The following is a 13,003-nucleotide window of genomic DNA, read 5'->3' on the forward strand; positions in this document are numbered from 1 at the left end:
GTATGAGGCAGAGACTCCCCTGCCTGGGAGAAGGATCCCCATGAGGCGGAGCTGAGGCACCTACAGTCAGCACAGTGCTTCCTGGTTCTTTAAAGGGCTACCAAATTGGAAAAGCCTTTCATTGGAGGACTCGTGGCTCCTTGTAGAAGCCTGGACTAAGGAATAGGAGATTCATTCGCTACCACGTGCTTACGTTTCGCCCCACTGCTGCTCAGATTTTCTGAGCAGGATCTCTTCCCCTTAGACCAGATCTTCTGGGATTTCGGGGGTTCCAAGGCCTAGGACAAAATAGGGGCTGAGCCCGAAGCTTCTGTTCCTTCCTCTTGTGTCCTATGGCACGTACAACATAGCTGCTCCTCAACTGGTAAATCTGTGCAAAAAAACGCAGGATCCAGGGCCAGGACAACCTGGGGCAGGGGTCTGCAACCTTTAAGACATAAAGAGCCACTTGGACCCGTTTTCGAAAAGAAAAAAAAACTTGGAGCCGCAAAACCATTATAAAACAAATCTAACACTGCATATATTGTTTCTTATCTTAATGCTATATACAGGATCACTAAATTGAAAATAAAATCATTTTTCCTACCTTTGCTATTTGGTGATTTCATGAGTCTCTGGTTGCACTTTCTTCTTCTGACTGTGCATCCAATCTTTCTTCCTTTCTTTCAGCCTCCTGTATGTTTCCTCTCCTCCAGACCCCATTCTCTCCCCCAACTTTTTCTTTCTGTCTCCGTGCTGTCCCCCAAGCCACTCGGTTTGCTGCCACCGCAATCGGAGAACAGCCCCCAAGCCACCGCCGTCCCAAGCTTTCCCTGCAGAAGTGTTGCGCTGACCAGCATTCTGCTCCCTGACGTCAATTCTGACGTAGGAGAGGAAGTTCCGGGCCAACAAGGCATTTCTCCTCATTCCATCCAGCCTGAGCCCCATCTCTCCTTGATCCAGCATTTCCCTTCTGTGTCTGTCAGAATTACCATTCCACCTATTTTCCAGCATCACCCTTCTTTGTGTCCATCTCACCTATATCCCTATCTCACCACTTTTTCAGAATCTTCATTTGTCTCTGTCCTTATCTTTACGCCATGTTCACCATTTGCCCTTTCAATGTCTTTATCTCCCCCCACACACTTTTTCAGCATTACTTCTATGTCTCTATTTCACCTCCTCTTCATGTCCCCTCTGTATCTCTATCCTTATTCAGTAGGTCCTGCTTACTCTCTCTTCTTTGTGTCACTATTTCCATTTTCAGCTTTCCCCCCTTTTCCTTTGTTACTGCACCCTGTAGCCAGAATCTTTCCACCCTCCCTCCACTCCGGCCCAGCCCAGTATGAAAGATTTCCTTTTGTTTCCCTCCCCTCTCTCTTTCTCTCTCTCTTCCCCTCCCTCACCCACGAGTCCTGCATCTGGCCCTCTCCCTTCTACCTGCACCTGGCAACACCCCCCTGCTCCGCGGCTCTCTTCAGCAACTCGTCAGCAGCAGTGATCAAGACAAGCTGCCGACATCGAGGCCTTCCCTCTACGAGTCCCGCCTTTGTGGAAAAAGGAAGTTGAAACAAGCGGGACTCGCAGAGGGTAGGCCCCGACGTCAGAAGCTGCTGCTGAGTTGCCGAAGAGAGCCGCGGAGCAGGGGATGTGGCCGGAAGCAGGTAGAAGGGAGAGGGAGATAGGAAGGCTGTAGATCTCCGGAGCATGACACCGACCCCGGCCAGGATGATTTCTTTTTCAGGCACCTTACAAGTCCAGCGTCGCGGCGGGAAATAGCCATGCTGAGCAGTGAGCTCAGCACTACACAGATGAAAGCCTTGCTTGCTGATTGGTCCGGCGGCACGGCGCCGCCGGACCAATCAGCAAGCAAGGCTTTCATCTGTGTATGTGCTGAGCTCACTGCTCAGCATGGCTATTTCCCGCCGCGACGCTGGACTTGTAAGGTGCATGCCTGCGTGACACACTACCGGAGCCGCAGCAAAGGTGGAAAAGAGCCGCATGCGGCTCTGGAGCCGCAGGTTGCCGACCCCCGGCCTGGGGCATCCATGAGAGGTGAACTCTAGGCAAATCAAGTGGTTTTGAGACAGAAAAAAATGAAGTTTAAAAAAACAGACTGCTAAAAATCCTAGCTGGCTGCTGTCAGAAAATTCACACCAAAAACAGGCTGTTGGAGCAATTCAAAAATTAAAAAAAATAACAATTCTAGAGTTTTGGGGGAGGAGGAACTGAATCCTAACCTCTGAAACCCTTAAAAATAAAATTTCCAGACATTCCCCCACCCCCAATTTTCCACATAGGGAATAATGGGAGTACTCACTGACTTCTGGTGCCTATCAGCCTGTAGCAGCCAGACTGTAGGGAAAGGATTTCTGCCTCATATACTGTAGAACTGGACTGCTGATGGAAGTTTTCTGGCTGCCGGCTGGACAGACTTCGACCACTGACTCCCACCCCTGAAATTCCTCACAGCGATGGGGGGAGAAACTTTACAGCTGGCTCCCTGATACCCAAAGGGTTGTTTCACAGGTATACCCACAGCCTGCGTGCAAGCCCGATTAAGTCAGCAGGCGAGCAACAACCAGGTGAACGGACCTAGAGTTCCTGAAGGCAGGCTAGTTCCACAGGTGCTTGATGAGATTGGCCTGGGTTCAGCAGTCCACTCCCGTGGCACTGCATCCTTTCTCCAGCAGAATAAACCCAAGAATGGACCTCCGAGCACTGAAGACACAAAGAAACTCAAAATTCCCGAAAATATCAAAAAGAAGAAGAACAGATCAGAACACACCCGAGCTCACTTGGGAAAAACTGAAGAGGGAGCTGTTCACCACTGCAGAAGGGGAGGAGTTCAAGATCTTAAAGTGACGCCCTTTGCAGATTCACGGTTAGCGGGAATCAACATCTATAGTACAGACTTCTATGTATATGTAACAGAATATACACTAGAAAGATGATAAAAACTGACACAAGATGAAAGACAGTAGATGTTGAAAGAAGAAGGAAAGGGATAGAGTCATAGGAAAATGGTGGTGGTGGTGGTGGGGGGGGGGAATAAAAAAAAGGGAAGGAATGAAAGGCAGATCTGAAAAGAGAAAAGTGAAAAAAAAAAAATATATAATTCATTATCCATACAACAAAGGTCAGGCCATGATTATAACGCCTCATTCTATTGTGCCTGGTCTAGAGGACGTGTCTTTCATTTATTGTATCAGCTCATTACTAACTTTAATCCAAACTATATCACATGCATGATGCAGGCCCTCACACGTGCCTGTGGTGTTCAGATTACCTCTTTCTTCATACTCCTGAGGCTCATTCCTGAATCCCTCTTGTTCAAATCGGATTAAAATGTCAGGGTTGATATTATGAGAGCCTGTAACAAGAAAAAAAATAGTACAATATGTTTAACAAGTTAACCCAGTGTCTCTAGTATAGTGCTCAGGATTATGCTGTTTTCATAGGCATTACCATCAGAACAGAGCCAGGCAAGAGATGTTGCTATACTGATCATCATCAGAAATCTATTCTAGCAATACTCTGATCATATGAATACCGAGATGGGCACCTCCTTTCCTTGACTGCTACAGACTGGTCTGTTGTGGATATTGTCATTGCATAAACAGAACTGTGCACAACACTCAAGGTGAGGACACACCATCCATTACAATATTCTTGGTCTTATTTACCATCCCTTTCCTAATAATTCCTAGCATCCTGTTTGTTTTTTTTGTTGCAGCCGCATACTGGGCAGAAGATTTCAGAATACTGTCTACAACGACACCTGGATCTTTTTCTTGGGTGCTGATTCCTAAGGTGGACCCTAGCATAAGGTAACCATGATTTGGGATTATTCTTCCTGATGTGTATCACTTTGCATTTGTCCATATTAAATTTCATCTGCCAATTGGATGCCCAGTCTTCGAATTTCCTAAGGTCTTCCTGCAATTTTTCACAGTCCTCATGTGTTTTGACAACTCTGAATAGTTTTCTGCCATCTGCAAATTTAATCACCTCACTTATCATTTCAATCACCAGAGAGAGGAAGAGATAATGGTTACTGTGGATGGGCAGACTGGATGGGCCATTGGCCTTTATCTGCCATCATGCTTCTATGTTAAACAGCACCAGTTCCAGTAAAGATCCCTGCGGCACTCCACTATTTACCATCCTCCATTGAGAAAAATGGCCATTTAATCCTACCCTGTGTTTTCTGTCCAATAACCAGTTCCTAATCCACAACAGAATACCGCCTCCTATCTCATGACTTTTTAACTTTCTCAGGAGTCTCTCATGAGGAACTTTGTCAAAAGCTTTCTGAAAATCTAGAAATACTACATCAGGGTTGTCCAAATGTCGATCCGCGAGGGTCACAATCCAGTCGGGTTTTCAGGATTTCCCCAATAAATTTGCATGACAACCATTTGCATGCACTGCTTCCTCTGTATGCAAATAGATCTCATTCATATTTATGAAATCCTGAAACTTGACCTGGCGAGGGCCGAGAGTGGATGCCCCTGCACTGTATCATCTTTCTCACATACACTTTCAAAGAAATCAAGCAAATTGGCAAGGCAAGACTTCCCTTGGCTGAATCCATGCCAACTCTGTCCCATTAAACCAGGTTTGTCTACGTGCTCTGTAATTTTATTTTTTTATAATAATTTCCACTATTTTGCCCAGCACAAAAGTCAGGCTCACCGGCCTGTAATTTTACTTTTACGGATCGCCCCTGGAACCTTCAGATACTATAGACGATTTTAACGGTAGGTTACAGATCACTAACAGCAGATCAGCAATTTCATATTTGAAATTTCTTCAGTACCCTGGGATGTATATCATCTGGTCCAGGTGATTTATCACTCTTTAATTTGTCGTTTTGGCTCAGTACATCTTCCAGGTTCACTGAGATTTCTTTCAGTTCTTCTACATCATCACCTTTGAAAACCATTTCCAGTTCAGGAAGATCTCTTACATCAGCAATGCAGTATTTTTGATTTGTGATGTGTGGAGTTTTTTTTATGACCTATGATTAATTTGCACTTACTGCTTAAGTTAGCATTTGCAATTGGAGCAGTATTGCAATGTGCTCCACCTATTTGTGTATTGGTTGCTGGCTCCATACCCTGCCCAGAAGAGAATGGGTTTTGAAGGCAATATTTAATTATTGTGACTACTTTTACCCTGTGATATCTTCTAGATAATTGAAATCATCCATTATCATACTGTTTCCCAATTTGCCAGCTTTCCTAATCTCTGTAAACATTTCTTCATCTGTCTGCCCAACCTGTATATTACTTCCCTTCACATATGGAATTTCTATCCATATGCATGCCACGCTATTATCTATGTCATGCAGAATATTTTATTTGATTCATTTCTCTTTTAAACATATAACGCAGCCCCCCTCCAATTTGATCTACTCTATATTTTGTAACCTGGTAATACAGTGTCCCATTGATTTCCTCTGAGATGCCTATTATATCTACCTCACTTGGCTGAGAGAGCTCCAGAAGCAATAAGCAATCTGAGGTCAAAACAATCTCCTTCAGATCTTTTCCCATAGGAAGCATCATTCCTTCAATGGGATCAGCCAGTTTTGCAGTGTCTTTATACTGTAAAACAGGGGTGCACACACTTTATGGGCTTGCGAGCTACTTTTATAATGACTAAGTCAAAATGATCTACCAACAATAAAATTTTTTTAAAAACGCAAAGCACACTGAAAGGCAGAGAAAATGTTAATTATTCATATTCCGGGTTTTTTCAAAGAGGTCACGGCAGATGACTCTATGTAATGTCACCTCAGTAACAAAATTCAAAAATAGACAAATATACCCCCTCCCTTTTTACTAAACCACGATAGGTTTTAGCACAGGGAGTTACGCTGAATGCCTCGCACTGCTCTCAATGCTCATAGGCTCCCTGCGCTAAAAAAAGTTATTGCGGTTTAGTAAAAGGGAGCCTAGTGCAAAATATAGACAGCAGATATAAATTCTCAAAACAGACACATTTTGATCACTAAATTGAAAATAAAATCATTTTTCCTACCTTTGTTGTTTGGTGATTTCATGAGTCTCTGGTTGCACTTTCTTCTTCTGACTGTGCATCCAATCTTTCTTCCTTTCAGCCTCCTGTATGTTTCCTCTCCTCCAGACCTCATTCTTTCCCCCAACTTTTTCTTTCTGTCTCCCTGTTCCCCCTTCTTTCTGTTTCCCTGCCTGCCCCCTTTCTTTCTTTCTCCGTGCCCTCCCCCAAGCCACTCGGTTTGCTGCCACCGCCATCGGGGAACAGTCCCCAAGCCACCGCCGTCCCAAGCTTTCCCTGTAATTTAGCAAGTTAGTCTGTGTCGATTTCATTAACTTTAATGCAAAGTAGAATACCAAAAAATTTAATGAGCTACAGTGCATGCAAAATCATGCAAATCAGTCCATTAATATTAAAATTACTGTAAACTACATTCTGTACTGTTATTTACATTAACCCATCAGCAATACAAACCTCCATTACTAGGACAAATGGCACTCTGTTGATCAGTCATATTCCTTCCACAACCAGCGATACAGATTTCTCAACTCTAGGACGTAGGATTCTGCTGGCTTGATCTCAACCCTGGGATATCCACTTCCATCAGATGCCTTCCTCCCACTGTCTCTACAAGCAGCCTACTCAATCCAAAGCAGAAAACAGACAGTGGAAGGAAAAGAGGATGATAACCTCTTAGCCCACCAACTCAAAATTCTTGAATCGTCTTGGCTGGTCTTAGTAAAGATGTGCAGCAGGATTTTTTTTTTAACTTACTTGTTTCAAAAGGATAAATCTGTTCAGACATCTCTGATTCAGGATGATCAATGAAGGAGAGATCTTCCTCTTGTTTAATGTTCAATGAGAACGCAGATGTTGTATTTGGAATGCCTGGGATGAGAAAACACATTTACAAATATTCAGGAAGATCTGATCATATTAAATTTGTTTAAAGTTTTTATTGATTTTTTCATATAACAACAAGTGTCATAAATTTTCATACAATTATCTTAACAATACACTTGATATTTCTATAATGTACTTTATATAAAACATATCTTATATTATCCTTATTATGATTTTACATATCACATAAATTGAAATAATGTTATCAATTATTATTTAATTATGAATTCTCTTCCCTCCCTTTATTTTGTTATTGTCACATAAGAATAACATCTATTATGATAAATTATTTATAATTTATGATAAAGAGAATAAAAACCTTACCCCCTCCCACCCTCCCTCCTTTAACTATTATCTTATTATGGGAAAAATGAAAATCAGTCATTACAAAAATCTGTTAATGGTCCCCAAATTCTCTTAAACTTATCTATATATCCTTTTTGTGTTGCAAATGTACGCTCCATCTTATATATATGGCAAACTGAGTTCCACCAAAAATTATAGTTTAATCTGTCACAATTTTTCCAGTTATGTGTAATTTGTTGAACTGCTACTCCAGTCAATATAAATAAAAGTTTATTGTTATTTGACGAAATTTGACTCCGAGCTCTCATTGCAGTACCAAACAAAATCGTATCATATGTCAAGGCTACCGGATTTTCTAACATCCTATTAATTTGAGGCCAAATTGAATTCCAAAATATTAATATGAATGGACAATAAAATAAAAGATGATCTAATGTCCCTGCTTCTAGATGACAATGCCAGCATCTATTAGACTTAGAGCTATCAATTCTATGTAAACGTGTAGGGGTCCATAAAGCTCTATGTAAAATAAAAAACCAAGTTTGTCTCATAGAAGCTGACAATGTACATCTTAACCTCCAAGACCAAAGTCGTGGCCATTGAGATGCATTAATCTGATGCTTAATCTCAATGCTCCAAATATCTCTAAGACCATTTTTTTTCTTTTTATGTACGAATCCAGATATCAATTTATACCACATTGCGGCCTGGTGACCTATGGAGTCTATCTGAAAACATAAGAATTCCATACTATGATAGTTATTAAAGTTTTTCCATTCAGGGAACCCTACCTGAATGGCCTGCTTCAATTGCATCCATCTGAAATATTGTGATTTATTTAAACCAAATTTATTTTGCAATTGTGAAAACTCAAGCAGTTTACCTTTATTCATTACATCCTCTAAAATCCGAATTCCAGCAATCATCCAATGTTTCCAGAAAATTTTAAAACCGCCAACTTTGATCTTTGGATTGAGCCATATTGTTTGAGTCGTTGATTTAGTTATTGGAATAGGAGTTAGGTTACTTATATAACTTATAGTTTTCCAAGTATCAACAAATATTTTGTGCTCCTTATATAACCTTGGCATTTGAATACTGATCAAAAAACAGCAAGGGAATATATTTATACAAGGTGATACTTATAAATCACTGTTGTACTAATCACCTTTGTTTTACTTCAAACACAAATTACAACACAAGTTGATGTGGTTAAGTGAACACTCAGACCCGCAGCTGAGGTCCGGTGAAACAAGTTCACGGAGCAGCTGTTAAGGAGACCATCATTGTTGTTCACAGTCTCCTCCACCAAACAAAGACTAAATAACAACACATAAACTTAAAGAAAATAAAATAATAAATTTAACAACAACTTAACTTTGAATGGTGTGGATGATACACATAACTGCTCCGGGCTCCTCCATTTATTCACAATACCGACCCCCCGGTATTGTGAATAAATGGAGGAGCCCGGAGCAGTTATGTGTATCATCCACACCATTCAAAGTTAAGTTGTTGTTAAATTTATTATTTTATTTTCTTTAAGTTTATGTGTTGTTATTTAGTCTTTGTTTGGTGGAGGAGACTGTGAACAACAATGATGGTCTCCTTAACAGCTGCTCCGTGAACTTGTTTCACCGGACCTCAGCTGCGGGTCTGAGTGTTCACTTAACCACATCAACTTGTGTTGTAATTTGTGTTTGAAGTAAAACAAAGGTGATTAGTACAACAGTGATTTGAATACTGATAACATGACTCAGACGTAAAGGAAACATATTAAATTAAGAAATGCATTTTAAGTTTTCAAACCTTTGATATCAATGACCCATCTCATGAGATCTGAAAATGCAGAGTCCTTGGAATCAAACACATTTACTTACTCTTGGTGGGGTATAGTGGGTTTTCTTTTTCCTCCCACTCATAGTGTTGAATAATATATTTCTCATCTTCTTTTTTAATCTTGAATAGAACATCAGGATTAAGAACTGAATAACCTGTCAAATAGAAAGTAAGAAAATCACATTTATGTTCAAACTATTTTATTAATGAAATAGCAAAAACAAACAATGCATATCAAAGTCAAGAAAGAAACAATGGAACATCATCAACAGCAAAGAGAAACAGTCAACATCACTATTTATTTATATATATATATGATGCAAAAATCACCTATCCAACTATTCCCCATTAACAGACCTAGGTCCCTAAGCAAAATATAGCACACCAGGGCCCTGGACTCTTATGTGCCCTGGAGCAGGCCAGCCATCATCCCTCCCCCCCTGACTTGAAAACTGTTAGATCAAATGCCTGAAGTACAAAAGGAAACCCCCCAAAAAACAGAGAACACCCCCCCCCACCCGATGATCACTGTCTCATAGCCAAATCCAAACGAACCACCAGTCACCAAAGCTATTCCCCCCACGGTACTCTCCTTCCACCCCCCCCTAAATACTCCACCCATACTACTGCGATCAGCCCATATTAGGACAGCCAAGTAAGTAGCGCACTACGACCTTTGGAATGCAAAGCCTGCAAATAGGGTTCTCAGATGCTCATGAACAAAAGCTTCCGCTTCCGTGACCCCCTAACATCCCTCGCACCCCAGGTAGCCAACTGATGCAACTGGTTCCGCCAATGCCAGAACGCCGGGGGGTTCTGGACTGTCCAGTATTGTAGAATACATTTACAGGCCAACAGGCTCATTTTCCTACAGTCAGGTTCCCCCGGGGCAAATGACCATAATCCTCAGGTAAATCTAGAGCCAATTGGGCTGGTGTATCCCTCATGACTCTACCAAGCAGCCCAGACATGTAGGAGACTATACAGCTCCAAATACGCTTTATGACAGGACAGGACCAAAATGCATGTCCCAAGGTAGGCTCCCCTTGCCCACACTTGTGACATACTGGTGTAGGGAGTCCTCCACAGTAATATAATTGTCTGCGAGTAAAATAGGCTTGTAAGGTCACCCTATAGTACGTTTCCTGCAACCAAGCACACGGGGACACCTATAGATCGGAAACCATTCTGTTTCAAAATCTTTTCAACACTAATTTAGCTTGAAGCAGGACACGAAAATCCCAGGGAGGTTCTACTGGTTTCCTGTTGTGATGAAGCAGTGCATAAATATGAACATGGAAGCTTGGAGAATGCAGGCAGCAATAGCCTGTCACTCGATTAACCTTGAAGTTAACCACTACAGTCATTTCTCATTATGGTTTTCCTAGGTGGAAACACTCCAGATATCAAATCTTCTGATTGCCATCTGTCGAGGTTACACAAGACAGATAAATATTGTTCACCTAACAAGTGTAATTGAATGAAAAAAAAAAAAAAAAAAAGGCAGGGGTGGGAAATTTCATGGCGACACCAGAAAATATTTCTTCACCGAAAGGGTGGTTGATTGCTGGAATAATCTTCCGCAACAGGTAATTGAGGCCAGCAGCATGCCAAATTTTAAGAAAAGATGGGATTGGCATGTCGGATCTCTTCATGGATGGGGGTGGGTCTTGGTGAGGGCAGACTAGATGGGCCGTGGCCCTTTTCTGCCGTCATGTTCTATGTTTCTATATTTCTATGTGTATTTGTTTCTTTTTTTTTAATATTTAGATATTTATTGAAAATACTTTGTATGTTACAAATGACAGTCAATACACAGCATTCATTATCAATTGCGCCCCATCAACTGGATAGGTGCAAAAATACAAACATTTGAACCCCTCATTTTTTTTTTTTTATAACAACAACATAATCCTGCCCCCTGCAATAATCTCAAGACACATTCCATTATTCTCATGCAAACCCAAGTGTCTCCCCTTAACTCCATTTCCCCTTCCACAGTTTCCCCCGTATCCCCCCCCCTCCCAGTCCCCATATGTCTGGCAGACAACAAAACACGCAAGTTCGAGAGATCTCCTAGAGTGCCCGCAATATTCCTTCCAATCTATTCCATGTACATATATACGGTATGTATATATGTCTCCTCTTTGCCAATGCTATTTCCATCTTACCAATTGATAACAATCGATTTACCCATGCAGTCTGTGATGGAGCTGCTGCGTTCTTCCAATGGTTGGCAATAAGACATTTCGCTGCTGCAAGGCCCCATCTCAAAATTTTTGTTTGCCATGGTTTTTCTCTGTTATTATGTAGCCCCAAGAGACAGCTCTGAGGGGATATCTCCACACATTCACCCAAACATCCAGATAGTGTGTTAGTCACCGATAACCAAAATGGTTGAATGATCCTACATTCCCACCAAGTATGCATAAAGGTCCCCTCATGCAGACCACATCTCCAACAGAGTGCGGATGTGCCAGGGAACATTTTATGTAGTCGATCTGGAGTGTAGTACCATCTTGTTAAAACTTTATAAGCATTCTCCTGTAGTAGTGCACAGGAAGAGGCTTTATAGGTTTCCCTACAAATCGTTTCCCAATCTTTAACAGACATACGTATGTCCAAGTCTCTCTCCCATTGTTTTCGGTACAGGAAAGTGGTTTGTGAGCAGCCCCTCCTGTACTGATAAATCACGGATAATGGTTTTGGAACTTTCTGAAGTAATAACCATAGATTTTCTATCGGTTCTTTATCTAAGTAAAATCTAGATCCCCAACCCTGCGCCACCATAAAGTGTCTTATTTGCAAATATGCATAATAGTCATCCTCTGTAATGTCGTATTTTTGCTGGATAGTGGTAAATGACATGATCCCATCCTCCCCCAGTAGATCTCTAAATTTTTTGATCCCTTTTTGAGACCACCGATAAAAGGCTCGGTTGTCTCGGCCTGCTGGAAATAATGATTCAGTGCTTATATTTGCCATAGAAGAGACCCTGGCCCCTCCACCCATCTGTTTACGCATTTGGATCCATAAGCGCGCCAAATGCTGCACAAAGGGGTTTGATATGCTCTGGACCCATCTACTCTGCGACCCGGAGGACCACTGCCTGTTTTTCAGAGGTTCCTCAGTGCTATATAACTGTTCCAATTGTATCCCACTTTTGTATTCCCCTATTTCCCAGTCTAGCACTAATTTCAACTGTGCCGCTTGATAATACCACAACAAATTGGGTAATCCCCTCCCACCTACCTCCCTGGGTGCCCACAACAAAGATTGTGAGAGTCGTGGTGATTTACGTTGCCAAACAAAATTGCGTATTTCCTTTCCCAGTCTCTTTAACTCTCCCAGAGGGACCGCCAAAGGCAAAGTCTGGAATAGAAATAACAGCCTGGGTAACACATTCATTTTAATGATCGCTATCCTGCCCCACCAGGACACCCAAAGACTGTGCCACCTTTGTAAATCTGTTCTAATTTTGCGATAGATTGGCAAGTAATTCTTTTCATAAAGTTGTTGAAGATTCGACGGGATATAGATCCCCAGGTACCTGATTCCTTTCTCAGCCCATTTAAAGGGGAATTCATCTCGTATCGCGTTTACCTCGCTCTGTGTCAGAGTCAGGTTCAAAATTTCAGTTTTCTCCAGATTTACTTTGAATCCTGAAATCTTCCCATAATTCTCGAATGTCTGTAAGAGATGGGGTATGGATATCTCAGGTTTTCCCACATACAAGAGGATATCATCTGCAAACATCGCTATTCTGTGTTCTACTTCCCCAATAACAATCCCTACCAGAGATGTGTGACTTCTTATGGCCAACGCCAAGGGCTCAAGCGACACTGCAAACAGTAGTGGGGAGAGCGGACATCCCTGTCGAGTTCCCCTAAGGATAGGAAAAAAGTCCGTGTACGATTGATTTATCCGTAAACAGGCCCTAGGTGCAGCATAA

General features: G+C 41.8%; 1 protein-coding gene across 1 annotated transcript in view; it reads right to left on the bottom strand.

Annotated features, from left to right (window-relative positions):
- The window catches only part of LOC117357823 (zinc finger protein 883-like), a 40,997-nt gene that overhangs the window by 13,018 nt on the left and 14,976 nt on the right, over positions 1–13,003 (bottom strand). The window contains exons 4-6 of the mRNA XM_033938976.1: positions 9,093–9,206; positions 6,778–6,891; positions 3,269–3,352 (exon numbers count right to left, since the gene is read on the bottom strand). Coding sequence (XP_033794867.1) covers positions 3,269–3,352; positions 6,778–6,891; positions 9,093–9,206 — 312 coding nt within the window. The remainder of the gene's footprint in view (positions 1–3,268; positions 3,353–6,777; positions 6,892–9,092; positions 9,207–13,003) is intronic.

This window comes from Geotrypetes seraphini, chromosome 3, assembly GCF_902459505.1.
Source record: "Geotrypetes seraphini chromosome 3, aGeoSer1.1, whole genome shotgun sequence".
NCBI classification, from domain to species: domain Eukaryota; kingdom Metazoa; phylum Chordata; class Amphibia; order Gymnophiona; family Dermophiidae; genus Geotrypetes; species Geotrypetes seraphini.